At 39.0% G+C, this 19110-nt stretch overlaps 1 protein-coding gene and 1 pseudogene across 2 annotated transcripts; both read right to left on the reverse strand.

Annotated features, from left to right (window-relative positions):
- Positions 1-2597: 2597 nt before the first annotated feature.
- Positions 2598-9270, reverse strand: LOC115973409 (annotated as a pseudogene). Its single transcript, XR_004087707.1, has 9 exons — positions 9041-9270; positions 8757-8969; positions 8374-8597; positions 8114-8184; positions 5275-5502; positions 4234-4366; positions 3579-3916; positions 3299-3443; positions 2598-3020 (listed from the first exon to the last, which is right to left on the reverse strand). The product of XR_004087707.1 is annotated as an uncharacterized LOC115973409 (transcript).
- A 5251-nt stretch (positions 9271-14521) lies between these two features.
- LOC115973410 lies at positions 14522-15274 on the reverse strand. The gene has a single exon (XM_031093666.1). It carries the CDS (start codon positions 15272-15274, stop codon positions 14522-14524), a length of 753 nt encoding a protein of 250 aa, XP_030949526.1.
- Between the last annotated feature and the right edge of the window lie 3836 nt (positions 15275-19110).

Genomic DNA, 19110 nt, shown 5'->3' on the forward strand with positions numbered 1-19110 from the left:
ACCAGCTTATATTTTTTCTACTATTTGCAGGTCTCATCTGAATATCTTACTTATTTTATTTCTGCAAAAACAAATTTCAACAATAAGTTAAGTAAACTGTTGCCCTTTCTCAAAAAAAAAAAAAAAAGTGTAAACTGTTGCTAGATAGGCATCCACTTGTCAATCTGGGGTCGATTACATCTCTTCAATGGTCACTCATTGGTGTTGGATGAAACTGTAAGAGATGGAGAGGTCCCCTTGCGGACCCATTGTCTCCATACCTCTTTATTTTATGCATGGAATACCTTGGCCATCTTATTGAGGGGAAGTGCAACCAGAAGATGTGGAGTCCAGTGAAAACTTCATAGGGAGGGCTACCTTTTTCCCACCTTATGTTTGCAGACGATGTGGTGTTATTTGCCAAAGCAGATCTTGGCAATTGTGTGGCCATCAGGGATGCTCTTGATACATTTTGTAGCAACACTGGTCAAACTATTAGTGAAGCGAAGTCTTGGGTTTTCTTCTCTCCAAATGTGGATAGAGATAGTAGGGAGTCGCTTTGCGATGTTCTGGGTTTCACCTCAACCACAAATCTTGGTAAATACCTTGGAATTCCCATTAAACACCCAGGTTCTCCGCTGGATGTCAACTTTATTCTGGATAGAGTTAAGCAAAAATTGGCGGGATGGAAATCAAATCTTTTATCTCTAGCTGGCCGTACTGTTCTCATCCAAGCTTCGTCTTCTGTAATCCCCGCCTATGTCATGCAATGTGCTCTCCTCCCTAACAAAATTCTGGAGGGTATTGATCGGATTAACCGGAATTTTCTTTGGGGGTCGTCTGAAACAGCTAGAAAAATCCATTGGGTGGGGTGGAATAAGGTAACAAAACCGAAGAAAGTGGGTGGTCTTGGCTTGCAAAGTGCAAAGGGTAGAAATATGGCATTGCTTACTAAACTAAACTGGATGTTTCATACTGAAAAAGAAAGTCTTTGGGCTCGTGTGATTAAGGCAAAATACTGCTCTAACCGAAGAATTAATGCCAGGAACCTGAGCTGCCTCCCTTGCTCTCCTACTTGGAAAGGTATTTCGAAAGGTTCAGAGTTATTCCGGCATGGATCTAGGTGGGTGATTGGAAGAGAAAGTTTGTTGAGCTTTTGGGATGATAATTGGACTCACAAGGGTCCCCTAAGGCAGTTGATTCAAGGCCCTCTGCCTATGCGGGTGGCTGAGTGGAAAGTTAAGGACATTGCCTCTTTCTAGGGGTGGAAGTGGGATATTGTTCCATTTGTCATTCCTCAGGACATAAAAATGGAGATTCAAGCCATTCCTTATGCTCTTGCTGCTAGGTGCGAGGATAGTTTAATGTGGAAAGGTTCGCCGAGGGGTGATTTTAACATGAGAAGTGCTTATAATATGGCTGCTGGGGTGGATCAGTTACCAGAATTTAAGGGAGGTTGGCTGTGGAAGCTGCATGTTCTCCCTAAGATTCAATTCTTCTTGTGGAAATGCATCCATAATAGTATTGGAGTCAATGTGTGTCTTGCTGCCAGGGGAGTGAACATTGACCCGCTCTGTCCTATCTGCCGTCAGGAGCCTGAAACTATAATCCATGCCCTTCGGAATTGCGAGAAGGTCAGGGCTGTTTGGAACAAGCTGGGAGCAGTGGGTTTCGACAGAGATTTCTTTTCCTCTAACCTTGAAGACTAGATAGCGCTTAATGGGACTTCGGATACTGTTCACAACCAAAACTCTCCTCCTTGGAATATCATGTTCTCATTTGCCGTGTGGATGATTTGGAAGGATAGGAACCAGTTTGTTTTTCGGGGGCAGTCTCAGAATCCAAGGTAAGCAAAGCTTATTGTTGACCATGCTTTGGAGTTCCTTTTTTGTGCTGGCCCATCCAGAGGTCCTCGGATCCAGGTGACAAGTTTAGTTAAATGGGGTAGACCGGAGATTGGGTGGGTGAAATTAAATACTGATGGATTTTCGTTGGGAAACCCAGGAGCTGCGGATGGAGGTGGTGTTATTCGGGACTGGTCTGGGAAATGGATTGTTGGATTCTCTAGAAAGATTGGCATAGCTACGAGCTTACTGGCGGAGCTATGGGCCATTCGGGACGGGTTGATGCTCTGTTTTGATCGAAGCTTGGCTATGGTTGAAGTGGAGCTGGATGCAAAGGCAGTTGTGGGCATGTTAACTAACTCCCAATATTCAAATATCGCTATTGCTCCTCTGATAGAGGACTGCAGGTACCTAATTTCGCAGATTCCCCAAGTGAGAATTAAACATTGTTATCGCGAGTCCAATAGATGTACAGATAAACTTGCAAGGAAGGGTGCCAGCCAGACTTTGAATCTTATTTTGTATGAAAATCCACCTGTGGATTTAAGTGAGCTTGTGGAGGCTAACCTTAGTGGGGTTAGTCTTGCCAGGCAGTGTTCTGGAAACTTTGTTATTCCGTAGTGTTTTTCTTTTGTTGTATCCAGTTGACCAAAAAAAAAAAAAAGAGAGGTCCCCTTGCTCAGATTAAAAAATAAAAATGAAAATTTGAATTGCACCATTCCATTTCCATTTTTCACAAAACAAAAAGAATGAAATTGCATGGGCATTCTTGGATTAACATATAATATTCCAGCTTGGATGCATTCACAAATAAAGTTCCACATTCATTTAGTTGATTTTCTTTACAAGTTTCGTTTGTTACCATTGTTTAAACAACATTATACGTATTTTCACATATTTTTTCACTCACATGTATTTCTAAAAAATATAAACAACGTTACTAGAAATCTTTTATCAAACGGACTCTGGATTTTCAATTCTTTGAATACAAGCCCTTAGCTCCTGCTGAAGGCTTGCCCTTGAAGGTGACAAAACGATGTCTTTCCAAATTGATCCGGGCCCGGATATTCGGCTTGAGTCTGCGTAAAGCTCGTATATGGATTGGGCTTCAGCATTCAAATTGCTTGCTGCTGTCAAACAGTTAATTTTCTCAGGATCAATTAGCGGCTTGTTGTCCCCATCTTTCCATGCTATCAACTGCACATTTATCAAATTAGTTGACTATAAGAATAAGTATGAACTCAAGCTTTGATATAATGCATAAGCATGTAGATTTCATTAATTTTCATGCAATGGTAACCAAGACAACAAATCTATTTGGATTTTTAATCACGTTGTTCATTCAAAGTCTTTTAAACAAGTCATGTAGTAACTGGTAAATGAGTTTACATACACTTGAATGATCATTTGAAACTGAATCACGTTGTAGAAAATTAGAACTTTTATTTTAAAATGAAGTTGAATGATCATTTTACCTTAGGTGCACCACCCGTAGAATTGGTGCAAAAGAGCCTCGCATTATCAACGAGTTGGCTGTATCTTAGAAAAGCACTAGCAAATCTCTTGTGGGAATTCAACTGAGAATTAACTCTCACTGCCCTTCCCATTAGTATAGCTCTCCTGTACAAGTTTCCCAAAATGAAGAAGAAGAAAAAAAATTCCCTTGAGATCTAAGAAGCTATGCTATTTGAATTTATCATAGTACAATAATGTTTTCAATAATAACAAAATAATGTTAAAGAGTTTTTATTTTACCTGATGCCTCTAACAACAGCTAAATAAGGATCACAAATCATCCCAACCAACTCGATTCTATAAGGTTTTCTCTTGGGGGCTTCTCCATTTTCTTTTGGTTGCTCTTCTTCGTCTCCTTCTTTTACCATCTCCCAGTAGTTTTCAGTAATGGTGCCATCCTCTGCAACCTTGTAACCTACCCCCATTCAGTAACGACATTTGTGAATGGCACGAGCCATATCAATTGTTTGCTCAACAAAGGGCTCCCATGATAGAGTGCCATCCATGATCACATCCCGTCCTTCATTAAGTGCAGTTACTAGTAGCGATGATGCAGCATCAGTGGAAGATTGGTGCACCTGATTCAATTTGAAGCTCAATTTTTTGGCTGACATAGTTAGCTTTTTTTTTTTTTTTTTTTTTTTTTTTTTTTTTTGAGTAAATAGTACTAATACTTATTAGATTACATACGAAAATAGTAATAATAGTGTTTTAAATCGGGTTTATAATACATTATATAACCAGAATACAACTATAAAAGGGCCTAACCTTTATAGTTGTAGACTGGGGTTGCTGGCATAGTTAGTTGATTCACATAATACAACAAAAATGGTTAAATATTGTTCAATTCAAAAGGTACTCTTTTTATAGAGTTTCAAGAGACAAGGAGATGTACAAGTTCAGCAGTATGAAGCATTTCCTGGTGATGACCTCTAGAACGACTTAGAGCTCTGTAAATAACGTCAGACTCTTTGAAAGCATCTGCCTCTACTAACACGGCATTTGCTTTTGCTTCGGACCAGAATGGTCTGCCAAATGCATATGCAGCCTTGTCAGAATTATTATGATTAAAAGATTAAATTTTATTGTTTCTAAACTTAAACTTTTGGACAAACTATACTAATTTAATTATTATGGTATTAGAGCAATTGATCTTACGATTGTCCTCTTTGCATCAATTACCGCTAATCCACCACTTCATTGCTTTGTTCTTACTGATTTTTTTTTGAAACGATTTGTTTCCCAAGATATTTAATGTTTGTTTCCCCATCATAAAAGGTCACATAAATATTTTTAGGCAAATTATAAATTATACCATACTTTATTTTCCATTCATTTTTAGTGTAGTCCTTCCATCCACTTCTATTCAAAAAAAAAATATATATATATATATATATATATTTATATATATATTAATCCATTAAAACAGCATTGGTTTGAAAAGGGAAAAAATACTAATACTAACAACAAGATTTTAGACAAAATTAGACAAAAAGACTAAATTGAAAATAAATTAAAATTAAAGTACTGAAATGAAGAAAATGAAATTTCAATGATTAAATTGAAAATGTGTCAAAGTTGGGAATAATTATTTAATATCAAGGAAGTATAACAACGCGATACCTCATTCTCTCACATAATAGTAGATCCCATTTTTATAATTCATGGTGAGATCCATCATTTATGTGAGAGAAAGAAACATATGTCATTATTATAAGAGAATGTAATAATTTTTCCCAAGTCAAAGAGTATAATTTATAATTTAGCGAATATTTCAGTATGTGTTTAGAAAGGTTGGGATCACATGTTGTGCGATATACATAACAATGTAGCATTTGAGTGAGGTTTTAGCAAAACTTTCTAGCAATAGCATTCCCAACAATAATGATTATAAGTGTATGTGAAGATAATGGCATAAGAGAGTGCAGGATTTTACTCTTCAAGAATCTCTTTTAGGACTGTGCTCTTGCCAGCTCCCATGCCACCACCCATGAGAAGCAGCACCGGACTCCTCTTACTGTGAGCCATCGGCGCCATTACCTCGGTAATTACTGAGTCACCACCCTTAGGTGCACTGCCGTTTATTGCTTTCATCTCCTCCACCAATGTAGTGAACACCCTTGCCACCTTCAAATTCTTTGTCACCCTCTCAAATCTCTGTTTCCTATATCAGACCAATTAAGATGAAATAAAACTAATAATGAGTAAAAAGGCAATGTGGAAGATGTCTTAGGAAATGAAATTGTATTGTATATGTTAGGCCCATGAGTTGTGGGCATCGATGTTGTTAATTAAGAAATTTTAAATACAATTGTACAATCTTTACAATTATTAATTAAGTTATCGTTTGATACTATATGTTGTAAAATAATACATATGCTAGATACACAAGATATATTTTCTTTTACAAAACTTTCAGAAATAATAATTTATAGTAGTAGTATGTAAAGTAATTCCATTCAATATTGAATTTTGTACATACAATTATTTCTAACACTTAAAGAGGCTAAATAAAATTTTGCGTCTCATGCTAATATTTGCATTTGATAACACCTACCGAATGCAGATAATTAAAGGCCAAATAACTAGCTTCATGCTTGGTCTGTTTGAAGTTTAGATGGTATATGACTGTAAATTATTTCATGTACAACGTTTATAATTTTTTGTTTTTTGGAATAACATGTATGTATATATATATATATATATATTTGATTGATAGAATGACGTATATGTTATTATGGTATATTATACATCATCAAAATATTTTTGTTTTCCCTTTTGAACATAAAAAATATAGGTTTTTTAAGGAAATATTTACTATTTAGCAAATATGGGTTCCAGATGTGGTTGGAAGACCTTCCTGTGGACATTGCCCCTTTACACTATGTTTGGTTGTAACTTGTAACTAGGGAAAGGGAAGAGAAATGAAAAGAGGAAAGAAAGGAAAAGAGAGAAGAAAATATTTAGTTCTGATGTGTTTGGATATTGGAAAGAAATGCTAGAAAAAAGTGTGAAAATTCTATCTTTTATTTGTTTGGGTTGCATAGGAAAGAGAATTCGAAAAATGCATGCTTTTAAAGTGGTGGATCCAGAAAATATATTTCTATCCTTTCCTGCTATTTCCGCCCAAATTGGGTTGATACTAAGGGTGCATTTGTTTCGGCAGTAAAAAGTTTCTGAAAAATATTTTACATCACTGGGCATGTTTAGGTTGTCCCAGAAAATTCAGTCAAACGGAAAATGATTTCCGTTGACTGTAAATCATGCCCCAAAACCCTGTAAAGTATTTTACACTTGTATTTTACCTTCAATTGATTTCCACCCCAAGAAAATAGAAGAGAGAGAAAAACAGCAAGAGCTTCGATTGCACATCCAAGCACCAATGAGAGCTCCATTCGCACATCCAAGCACCGGCGAGTCGCACCCTAGCACCGGCAAGATCGTCGCACCCAAGACTGATCCACCCAAAACCAATCTCGTTCTCGACCCAAAACTCATCGGCGTCGCCGTTCTCGCCATCGTTCTCGACCGCCGATCTATCTCTCTTTCCCTCAACCGCTGGATTTAATGAATTTTTTTTGTTGGGTTTTATTTCTTTTGTGTTTATCTATTGAAAAATGATATTATATATTTGTTTGGAAGCTGAGAAAATGTGAGCAACAAGTAAAAAATGTGTTTTCTATAGTATTTTCAAGAATACAACTAAACACCAGAAAATATTTTTCAAAGCATTTTTTGAAATGCAACCAAACACTTGAAAATATTTTCATTTTCCAAAAATATTTTCACCTGAAAATATTTTATACCCGAAAAATATTTTACACTAAAACAAACGCAGCCTAAAAGTGTGAGGTACATGAAAAAGCATCACTTCCCCTTATCTACCTTCCTTGTTTCCCTTCTTTTCTCTTCTCTTTCCTTCCCCCTTTTCCAAATAGTGTTAGTTTTTCGAGATGGTCATGAAGTTTGTTTTGCTGAATAAATTCCCAGGCTTATCTGTCTGGTTCTCAACACAAAGGATCCGTTTGGATTGAGCTTATTGTTGATGAAAACTGAAAATTGAAAACACTGTAGCAAAATAATTTTTAAATGTGTAAATAGTATTGTGGGACCCATTTTTAATATTTTTTTAATGCGTGAACAGTGTATGCACAGTACATGAACAGTGCATACACTGTTCATAAAAGCAAAATTTGTCTCCCAAAGTCAACAAATGCGAGCCAAAAAAAAAAAAAAAAAAGAAGGAAAACGTAGAACTTTGAAAACGCAGACGCCGAATTCATTTCAATCCAAACGCTCAAAAAAAAGAAAAAAGAAAAGGGTATGAATAGTAAGGGTGACATGGGTTCCAATTTCCACCAAAACCAAAGCTGATGAATGTTCACAGCTTTTTAAGGACAAGTAGCTCCAGCTGTTATTTACGTAAATGTGCCTAACTTTTTAGGAGTTTGTTAATGTGTGTCTTTAGGACACACAATAATCAACCATTTTTAGAAATATTTTCTTGAAAATTAAAAAAATTATCAATATTTTTTCAATTCCTAAAAAAATGTTTCCAAAAATAGATGACTTAATGTTTTTTCTTGTCATCACACATTAACTAACTCAACTTTTTAATCAACATTAGAAAAAAAAAAAAAAAAAATCACAAATGATGTCACATCGCATAAATATCAGCATTGAGATGACAAGACCACTTCGGCAGTTCTGAACCTTATTAAAAAACAAATCCACAGGAAACAAGAAAATGATCATTATCTTAAACTTGAAGTCACCTTGTAGCTGCCAACACCAAGTCCTTGAGCTTTGCTTTTCGCTCACTGTCTGCAGACTCCTCATTCAAAACCTGCCATTCAAAGGAAAAATATGAAGAACTTCAACTAAGAAAATATATAGATGAAAAAAAAGGAGGACATTAATAAACTACAAAACTTCAAATATGGAAAAGAGAAAAGACCCAATCTTTGTTTCTCATTTTTTTTTTTTTTGAATTTTTGGTTTAGCATTAAGCTTCTAGTTTAATTTGAAACTGTACCTGACTAATCATAAGAGAAGCATGACCCCAATGAAAAGCAAAATAACTGAGGATACATGTTTCAAACTCTCCAATCAACTTCCTGTAGAGAGATTTTGCATCTGGTTCATTACAAAAATAATCATAGATGGAATTTTCACAACCTTCAGATTTCCTCAAATAATCGTAAGCTAACTTGCAAAGTTGGGGACATTCACTTGCATCTGAAAACCCCATTTGCCTAGCTGCACCATTTAAAAAAAAATAAAAAATAAAAATTTAGCTTTCCAGATCTTAAAGTCAACAGTATTTTTTCTTCCCAAACCATAAGTATAAGTTGGCATTAAAATGTTGGGTTTTTTAGATGGGTGTTTTTGACAAAGAAAATTGGAAGGCATAATTACCAACATAGTGGGAGAATCTTTCAAGCTTTCCAACACGGCCGGATTCTGTCCTCTCTAGCCGTGGAATGTTAGTTTGGTCTCTCACTGCAGTTACAGTCACAGTTACAGCCTTAGACTTCCTCTGTTGGTAATAACATGTGGCTGCAGCTGCTACGAATCCGAGCAAGAAGGCAAAAAGGATGTGTGTGATAATGAATTTACCATGAGCATCACCTGAAGAGAGTTTTGAGTGAGACTTTGTAACAACAATTTGAGAGAGAGAGAGAGAGAGAGATGTGGCTTACCTTGCTTCATCTTGTTGAAACTCAAAGGACGATTTCACATCCAAAAAAAGAGGAAATACACAGGAGGATTGCACTAGCTGAAGTTTTAACTTTTGCTTGACTTCTTCATCTATGGCTCAAGATTATTGGACTTTATTAAAAGAAAATTGGTTGAGTTCCAATTCCATCAATGGTTATGGAGAATTTATGCTGGTGACTTTGAGCGCCAGTTGTTACTTTTTATTATTATTGCCTTTTAGGACCTGTAATAAGTAAAGATATCATGATATGAAGAAATCAATTCGATGTGAATTCAAATTTATATTTTTACATTTTAAATAATATTATATATATTTTTACGTATTTTTTTATTTACATATATTTAAAAAAACTCCCAACAATAATTATCAAATTGCTCTATCAAACACTTCTTAAATTTTGAGTTTTTTTTTTAATGGTAAAACCGAATTCATTCAATTTTAATTACGGCTCACGTGGCAATATCGGAAGTACATGTATTAAGTTATATTGTATTTAATTTAATTGTACAACTATCTGTTGCCATGTCACTAATTAGTTAACAAGTTTATGAAACCCTTTGGAGAAACAAGTGACATTATATTATGAAGACTAAATTATTATTATTTTTTTTTTTTAGAGGAAAATAATTTCATTAAACCAGAAAAGGGCTACAACAGAGAGCCACCAGCATGAGGCTCTAAATCAGATACAATCAAATGAGAAACAAAAGGTGGGGTAACACCTTTCCATACATGAGAACAAAGATTAGACTTGGCAAATTGAGCAAGCTTGTGAGCAACCATGTTGTAGTCCCTTTTCAAGTAGGAAAAGGAGCAGCAAGAGAACAAAGCTTTGGTTTGCATAATGCCTTCCACTAAATGACCAGCTTCACCTTCAAAGTTACCATGATTAATAGCAAGAATCGCTGAAAGAGCATCTGATTCCAACATGATTTGAGGGAGGTCCATTTCTTGCGCTAACAATAGGCCTTGCTCAATAGCAAATAACTCCGTCCATTCAGCAGGGAAATATGAAGGCAGCAGCTTGTAGAGAGCTGCAATAACCATGCCGGATTCATCCCTTATAACAACACCAACCCCTGAGCTCCCCACATGATCTGTAGAGCATGCCCCATCTACATTTACCTTGAACACACCAGGAGGAGGGGCAGACCAGCCCCTAAGAGTGGACTGCATAGGGGGAAAATCCATTTTAATGGCACCATGGTAGTCATTTATCAATCTTTGAGCCATCTCCCAAGTTTGGAGGGGCGAAAGACAATCTTCATCATGAACACGCAGGTTCCTATTATGCCAAATTGCCCAGGAAATGGCAAAGAAAATCAGCAGGTGCCGAGGAGGAGAATTAGCAAGGGCCTTAACGTCACGGGTTTCCAGCAGCAAACCAAGCGGACAGTCTTGCCAAAGGGCCCAAACAGATAGGGCAAAGTCACAAGTGAGAAGGCAGTGATTTAAGCATTCAACCTCCTCATCACAGGCCGGACAGAATATGTTGGCATTCAGGCCTCTCATGTGCATATTAACCATTGTTGGTAGGCCATTTAAGCAAGCTCTCCAAGTGAAAATTTTTACTTTTTCAGGGAGGTCAAGCTTCCAAAGATTCTTCCAAAGAGGCAAAAAGGGGTCCCTCGAAGAGCATTCCACTATATCAGCTGATTCAAGGAGATTAACAGCAACAAAGTAGGCACTTTTAACAGAAAACTCTCCTTTTTTATTTCCTATCCAAATGATTCTGTCATCAGGCAGATTGAAGCTCAAGGGAATCTTGAGAATAGCTTTTGCATCTACCGGAAGGAAGAGAGCTCTAATAGAATCAATTTTCCACCATCTAGTATCCGGGTCAATTAGAGAGGAAACCATGGGGTAGTCTTCAGTGATTCGCGGGGGGGGGTAATGACTTTGTATGTCGAGGGGGATGGAAGCCACTTGTCATCCCAAATATGAATCCTCCGACCATTCCCAACTCTCCATCGAGTGCCTCTTTTAAGTACCTCAAGGCAATTATGAATACTCCTCCATGTGTAGGAGGGGTTGCTACCCAAGCTAGCATTAAGCACATCTCCATAGGGAAAATATTTTGCCTTGAGAATACGAGCTGCTAGAGAACTAGGATTTGTGAGAATTCTCCAAGCTTGCTTAGCAAGAAGGGCAAGATTGAAAGCATGAAGGTTTCGGAACCCTAAACCTCCAAGAGATTTTGGCTTACACATCTTCCTCCAGCTAATCTAGGCAACTTTCGACTCTTGGTTCTTCTGCCCCCACCAAAATTTCCTCATCATTTTTTCAAGCTCATCATAGAGGCTTTTTGGAAGAAGGAAGCAGCTCATTGTGTAGGTGGGGATAGCTTGGGCCACCGCTTTGATGAGAATTTCCTTCCCACCCGAAGAGAGCAACTTCCCCTTCCAACCCGCCAATTTTAACCCCACTCTCTCTTTAATCTCTGCAAAGACTTGCTTTTTGGATCTACCTATGATGGAAGGGAGACCCAAATATTTATTGTTCCTTGAATCTTGCATAGGCCCTAAGATGTTAAAGATTGTCTCCTTAAGTTCAGGGGTTGTGTTTGGGCTGAAGAAAATAGAGGATTTATCTGAGTTGACCTTTTGCCCAGAGGCTGCCTCATATTTCTCAAGAATCTCCTTAAGCTTCTCACATTCTTCCCTGTTAGCTTTACAGAAGAGGAGGCTGTCATCGACAAAGAAAAGATGAGTGATCCTAGGGCATCCTCTACATAAAGATATGCCATTCAAAAGCTAGTTTCTAGCTGCATCATGGAGGAGAGCCGAGAGACCTTCGGCACATAGAAGAAAAAGGTAGGGTGAGAGGGGGTCTCCTTGTCTTAGCCCTCTAGTGGGGACAATATTACCAAAGGTTTCACCGTTGATAATAACAGAATAAGAAACAGAGGAAATACATCTCATAATTAAGCTAATCCACCCCTCATTGAACCCCATTTTCCTCATGACCCTTTCTATAAAACCCCATTCAACCCTATCAAAGGCTTTGCTCATATCAAGCTTTGTTGCCATAAAGCAGTCTTTCCCATCTTTTTTATGCTTTAGGTAGTGCATTAACTCATAAGCTATGAGAACATTATCAGTAATGAGTCTATCTGCAGTAAATGCACTTTGATTTTCAGTAATAATAAGAGGAAGAAAAGCTTTAAGACGATTAGCTAAAGTTTTAGAGATGAGCTTATAAATTACATTACATAGACTGATAGGCCTGAAGTCAGTCATTCTTTTAGGGTTGCTTGTTTTAGGGATGAGGACAATATTAGTTTTGTTGATAACATCTAATGACATGCCATAATTAAGAACATTTAAGATCATGTTTGAAACATTAGAACCAACAATATCCCAATATTTTTGAAAGAATATAGCGGACATACCATCTAGCCCTAGAGATTTTGTGGGGTGGATCTGTTTGAGGGCAGTCACAATCTCTTCCCTGGTGAAGCATCTAGACAGCTCCGTGTTCATCTCCTCAGTTATCATGGTGGGAATTGTTGCTGTAACCTCATCAACCATACTCGGATTAGAAGTGGAATAGATGTCTTCAAAGTAAGTGACTGCAGCGTTGGCAATGCTGTCCTTGTCTTCACACCACCGCCCAAACTTATCCCAAACTCCAGAGATCGTGTTTTGCTTCCTTCTTTCTGATGCCTGAGCATGAAAGAATTTTGTATTTCTGTCTCCTTCTTTTAGCCAGTGAACCTTAGAACGTTGCCCCCAAAAAATTTCTTCATCATCCAAGAGCCCATTGAGCTCTCTCCTAACAATGTTAATTTCCATCCCAAGAAAACCTTCCTTGTCTTGCTCGGTTAATTTGGATAGCATTTTCCTTTTTTCCTGGATCAGCTTTGGAATTTGCCCAAGGGTAGAGGAATTCCAAGAAGCCAGCTCAGAAGCACAAAGCTTTAGCCCAGAAGCCATGCCCTCAGGAGTGTTCATATCACTGGTAGAGCCCCACACCGATTCAATGATTCCTCTGCAATCCTCTTTCTTTGTCCAAAATGCCTCAAAATGGAAACGTCGTGATCTGGGTCTTTTAATAATCTGGGAGTTAGAGATGAAAAGAGCACAGTGGTCTGAAGTAGAGTCAACCAGGTGATGGACTTTAGCTTCACCGAATTTCTCTATCCAATCACACGTGGCTAAAGCTCTGTCTAGCCTTAGATAAATTCTTCCAGCCCCTTCTTGCATATTGCACCAAGTATAGTCAGGTCCACTATAACCCAAATCTTTGAATCCACATGAGTTGATGACATTACGAAAAACATCCATCTGAATTTGTGTTCTGTTCGCACCTCCCCATTTTTCATCCATAGAAACAATCTCATTAAAGTCTCCAAAACAGAACCAAGGGAGTTGCATTTGACCACAGAGGAGAGAAAGTAAATTCCATGAATTATGGCGTAAATGAGTTTGAGGATGACCATAAAAACCAGTAATTCTCCATTCTAGGCTAGGGCTTACCTCTGTAACAGTTGCATCAATATGGAAATTACTGAAACTTTTTACGTTCAGGTTTACTTCCCTCTTCCAAAGAAGGGCCAGACCTCCACTACGGCCTCGGCTTGGCACAAGAAGACCATTTGCAAAGCCCAATCTGTCTCTAACTCTCTCCATACGTTTTTTCTTAAGCTTAGTCTCTAAAAGAAACACTATTCTGGGATCCAAACGTCGCACCATATCATGCAACGCACGAACTGACCGAGGGTTCCCAAGCCCCCGACAGTTCCAATATAACGAATTCATGGCTCCCAGCGGTGCTGCCTAGCAGCTACCGCCGATATCTTTAATTCATTCAAGCTTTCAGAGAAGCCACCACACTGCTTTTTGTAAGTTATATTTTCTTCATTCTCAGCAAAAATAACAGAGCCTAGACGTTTAACTCCTAAAATTTGGATTTTATTTTCAGCCCCTTGGGATTGGGCCTGCCCTTTCTCCCTAGCAACCCTTTTTAACCGCCCATTCCTTTTTTGAATTTTACTTACCTCATGGGCCGAATTGTGATCCACTGCCGTGACATTAGCCTGATACTCCTTCTTGGGCTTGTTTAGGCTGGCAACTTCATTGGAGTTTTCGGCCTATTGGCATGGGAAGCCCACTTTAGAAAAAGCATCATGCGCTTCTTTCTCTACTTCTGCATCAACACAAGTTTCTGAGCTATGTACTTTCGTGCCATCTCGTTGGTTTAACCCCAAACTCAAAAGTTGGTCACCTTTTCCCAACCCGTCCCATCTGTCTCCACTATCTACTGTTTGACACATTTGGCCTTCAGAGACATCACCTCCGCACGTGTGATCTGCAGATTTTGAATTTCGAACACTACCAACTCCAACTGTGTTTCCTCCGCCGTCTGTAATATCGGAAAGGGGGTTCCGATCCATGGGCTGTCCATTGCCTTTCGTGATGTTCACATTCTCCCCATCACGCCTATCTCTGAAATTACTTCTTTATTGGCTTGAGTTCCCTTTGAAAACCCCACCTGCCTTCAGCCACTCTCCATATTGCTTAGGAGTGGACTGCCAGTTTGGGAAATCCAGGCAGTGTTTATCATCATGGCCAAGCTTGCCACACAAGAAGCAGAATGTGGGAAGCCTCTCGTATTTAAAGCTAACCCAAAACTTTTCTCCATCAAGACTCACCACATTACCCCCTCTGCGAAGTGGTTTCTCAATAAGAAGCTCGACTCTGATACGCATAAACAAAGCTTGATCCGATTGGCAATGACGTTTGTCCATTTCTAGAAAGCAACCCAAACTGTTTCTGACGTCCCTACCCACATCTTCACTCATATGTTCAAAGGGTAAGCCCCAAAGTTGTACCCAAAAGGGAGAATGGGTAAAGACTATATTTGCTGTGGAGAGCCCCTTCTTCCACCGGCAAAGGAGGAGCAAATTATTCTCAAAATTCCATGGGCCACTATTCTCCACCCACTCCAATTGATATTTAGAACTGAACTTGAACTGGGTAATACCATTCCCTACATCGACCATTTTCAGCTCCGAACCCATCTTCCAAGCGGATCTCAGAGTGTTCTTTAAAGCTCTTTGATTTTGCTGCCTATCTGAGAGTAGACGACCAAAGAGACTCAAAGAACATTCTTCCAACAGGTCTGACTTACTTCTTGTTGTAATGGGTATTCCTTCTTCTTCTTCTTTCGTGAGACACAGATTTTGCAACCCATCAATCATTTCCTGTTCCATGGCATTCTAAGAGAAAGTAAAGAAAGATTAGAAGAGATGGTTGGGAAAGACTACGGGAAGGCCCCACAGAAAATGGGGGAGAAGATCTCGTCTACAGGGAGAGAGGGAGATTGCTCTTACCAACGGGAGAGGGAGAAGCTCCTACTGGGGAGAGAAAAAAAGAAGAAAAAGTGGTGTCTTATTATAGTTCCTTATGAAGACTAAATTATGGCAGTTACTTCGAGGAATGAAATCATTTTAAGCGGTTTTGCTAAAGAGAAAGTATTTGAGAAAAGTTTACGAAAAAAAAAGTATTTGAGAAACACGTGGGCAATTACATTTACCTTGAGGTAATTATTACCAAAGGATTTTCAGCCAAGCCTCTTGGAAGCAAATACAATAAAGACATGATGGAAGTATGAAACAAGTGGGCAATTACATTTATTTACCTTAAGGTAATTACCAAAGGATTTTCGGCCAAGCCTCTTGGAGGCAAATACAATAAAGACATGATGCTTGGATGAAAAGACAGCGCCTCCAAGTACAAATAAAAAGAGACATTTCAACCTAAGGGCATCCACATCAATATAGCTATATTTTTAGTTATTTACATTACAAAAAGTTATTTTATTTATTTTACCTATTCACATACTGTAGTAATAGATTTATTTTAACTTTCAACACAATAAAATAATACATCTCACTACCAAAAAAAAAAAAACCACAAATATTCTAACCAGCAGTGTGAACACAAAATAAAATAATTTTTTTTTTTTTTTAACCTTTGAGCTACAGTGCACAACTATCTTTAGCTGTGCAGTGTAGTTGAGAAGCCAAATTTTTTGCCTATAGCTCCACTATTGTAGCTCCAAATAGATTTTTAGTGGTGCTAATTTTTGCACCACTGTTGCAAGTGCTATAAGGCACATACACATCAAAACCTTAAAACAATGACTCTCTTTGTATCAAAATGATCACTAGGCTTGTAATTTTATGCTTGTAAATGCGTCATTATATTTTGAGTAAGTTTTGTAACTTAGCTTAGCACTATGAAAAACGCTGCCTAAAGTGGCATTTTTTAATGACGTTTATAAAAAGAAAGCCACTGGAAGTACTCTATAATGGTGTGTGGGGGCCAGTTAATCAATAATTATTAAAACCGTGTTAACTGGGCCACTATTCGAGGAGGCCCACATAAGGTTATAAGGGGAACCAAATGAAAAGAGGAGTAGATATCACATGAGATGGGTCCAGTATTCGTCTGAGGACAAAATCTTTCTCGGCAATATGTGTCCGAGGACGACCTGAACGCCGTATTGTCACAAACACACTTTGAAGTTGCATTACCACTAAAGGTGGGACATGGAGCCAAGGGTAAGAAAGAAAAGATAAACAAATATCTTTAACAACTGCTGCCTTCGCATTAATTGCCTCTCAACCAACTCTCTGGCCGCATTAATGTGGAGGTGATGCCTGAACAGTGATGAAGCAGCCTTACAGCTGCTGGTTGAAGGTTCCAGGAAGTGTTAGATGGGACAGGAAGGGATCCCCCGAATCCAACCTACACGTGTGTGATGAAGATGACACCAAGAGGGCAGTATATAACATAGAAGAATGCATTGAGAGAAAGGCTCAAAACTTCTGAACAATTGATACTTAGAAGAAAATCTTACGAAATAAGAACTTAGCTTGTTTCAAGGATAAATTGATCGTAATATCTGTATTAATCCATCTAAAAACGTTAAGTTTAATCGTTTTTCTTTTAAAGTTAATCTAGTTCTTTTATATCCATGCTCTACAAATTTATTATTTAGGCCTTTAGCGTTAGAACCCAATACGAGTTTGAGATCGACACAAATTGAGTCCTTACAATTGGCGCCGTCTGTGGGGAGAGCTAGATTTAAATTAAAAGAAATCTGGTTCAACGTTCATGATGGAGGAAGCAAGTCCACATCACTACGCAGCAGGACCACACCAGGTAGATGCCAACCCACACCAAGCAGAGTCAAGAGGTTCTCAGCATGGTAATCCACACCGGAGTCTTGAACGGAGAGAAGGCCGTGAGGGGAGTGTGCACACAACTCATACCACCAAAAATCACTCTTGTGGGAAGAGTCATGTTTCCCATGCAAAAAATGACAGGAACCTGCAATGTGAAATTGACGAGTTGAAAAGAGAGTTGCGCCATGTCCGGCGAGAACGTTCCTCGCCTTACTTCGAACCATCATCCGAGGAGACAGATGGAGCTAGTTATAGGCGGAGATCTAGAACTCCGCCTAGTGAGACTTTTTCCTATGAAGAGGAGCACAGCCATCGACATAGGTACAAAAGCTCGCCTCGCAGGGGCTTGGGGAACAACGCTATGAACAAAGCGTTAAGCCAAGTCTCCAAATCACCCTTCACAAGGAATATAGAAGATGCGATTCTTCCTTAGCGATTCCATCAGCCTACATTCACCCTATATGATGGTCGGACAGACCCAGTAGAACACGTTAGCCATTTTAGCCAAAAGATGGCTATCTACTCCAGAGATGAGGCCTTGATGTGCAAGGTCTTTCCATCAAGTTTGGGTCAGGTGGCGATGAGATGGTTTAACGGTTTAAGGGCCAACTCTATTGAATCCTTCAAAAAGCTTACCCGGGCTTTTGGCGCTCGCTTTATCACTTGCAGTAGGGTTCCTCGGCCTTTGGGATCCTTGCTATCTATGTCCATGAAAGAGGGCGAGACTCTCAAAACTTATTTAGATAGATACTGGGAAATGTTTAATGAAATAGAGGGAGGGCATGATGATGTGGCTATAAGTACTTTCAAGGCTGGTCTTTCAGTCGAGCATGATTTAAGGAAATCTCTAACTGGTAAACCTGTTACCAGTGTACACCAATTGATGGATAGGATTGACAAGTACAAAAGAGTAGAAAAAGACCAACTTCAGGGAAAAGGAAAGGCTAAGGTAATCCCTCAGGAGAGGAGGGATTTCAGGTCGGACCGTTACAATAGTAACCGACCTCGGAAAGACTTCGTTGGGCAATCAGGTTCTGCTAACACCCAGGTGGTTAATGCAGTGTTTCGGGAGCCAATGCAACAGGTATTGGAGAAGATAAAGAATAAGCCATTTTTTAAATGGCCAAATAAGATGGTAGGAGAGTCTAAGAGACGCAACCCGAACCCTTATTGCCACTATCATCAGGATCATGGGCACACGACGGAGGATTGCAGGAATTTATAGGACCATTTGGAGCAGCTGGTCCGAGAGGGGAAATTGAAGCAACTCTTGCATCATTCCAGTGGTAGGGTAGGCCAGGCAGGCTCAGAGATGCGTGGGGACGCTTCTTCAAGACTCCCCCTTGGCACAATAAACGTTATTTTTGCCGCCCCGAGGAGGACTGGATCTTGCCCTTCCAGGGTACTGTCGGTGTTCCGACCTCCGGTCGAGGAGCATTGCCAAGCGTCAAAAAGAGCCAGGGTGGACATCCTCCTGATTTTGGGCTTTTCGGATGAGAACAAGGTTGGAACCATACAGCCCCATAATGATGCTCTAGTGGTCATGTTGAGAATTGGTGGGTATGATGTAAAAAGGGTGATGATTGATCAAGTTAGTGTTGTTGATATAATGTACTCAGATTTGTATAAAGGGCTAGGTTTGAAGCCTGAGGACTTGGCAGCCTACAGTTCCCCTCTGGTGAGTTTTGAAGGAAGGATGGTCGTTCCAAAAGGACAGATCAGACTACCTGTGCAAACCGGTATGGATGTGGTGGAGGTGGATTTCATTGTTGTAGATATTTTCTCTCCATACACGACTATTATGGGCAGACCTTAGCTTCATACCCTGGGAGCAGTCTCATCTACTCTACATCAGA

This window comes from Quercus lobata, unplaced genomic scaffold (genome assembly GCF_001633185.2).
Source record: "Quercus lobata isolate SW786 unplaced genomic scaffold, ValleyOak3.0 Primary Assembly Scq3eQI_1863, whole genome shotgun sequence".
NCBI classification, from domain to species: Eukaryota; Viridiplantae; Streptophyta; class Magnoliopsida; order Fagales; family Fagaceae; genus Quercus; species Quercus lobata.

Excerpts from the sequence above, each read along its gene's own strand:
- LOC115973410 (XM_031093666.1), bottom strand. The coding sequence starts at position 15,274 with ATGGAACAGGAAATGATTGATGGGTTGCAAAATCTGTGTCTCACGAAA.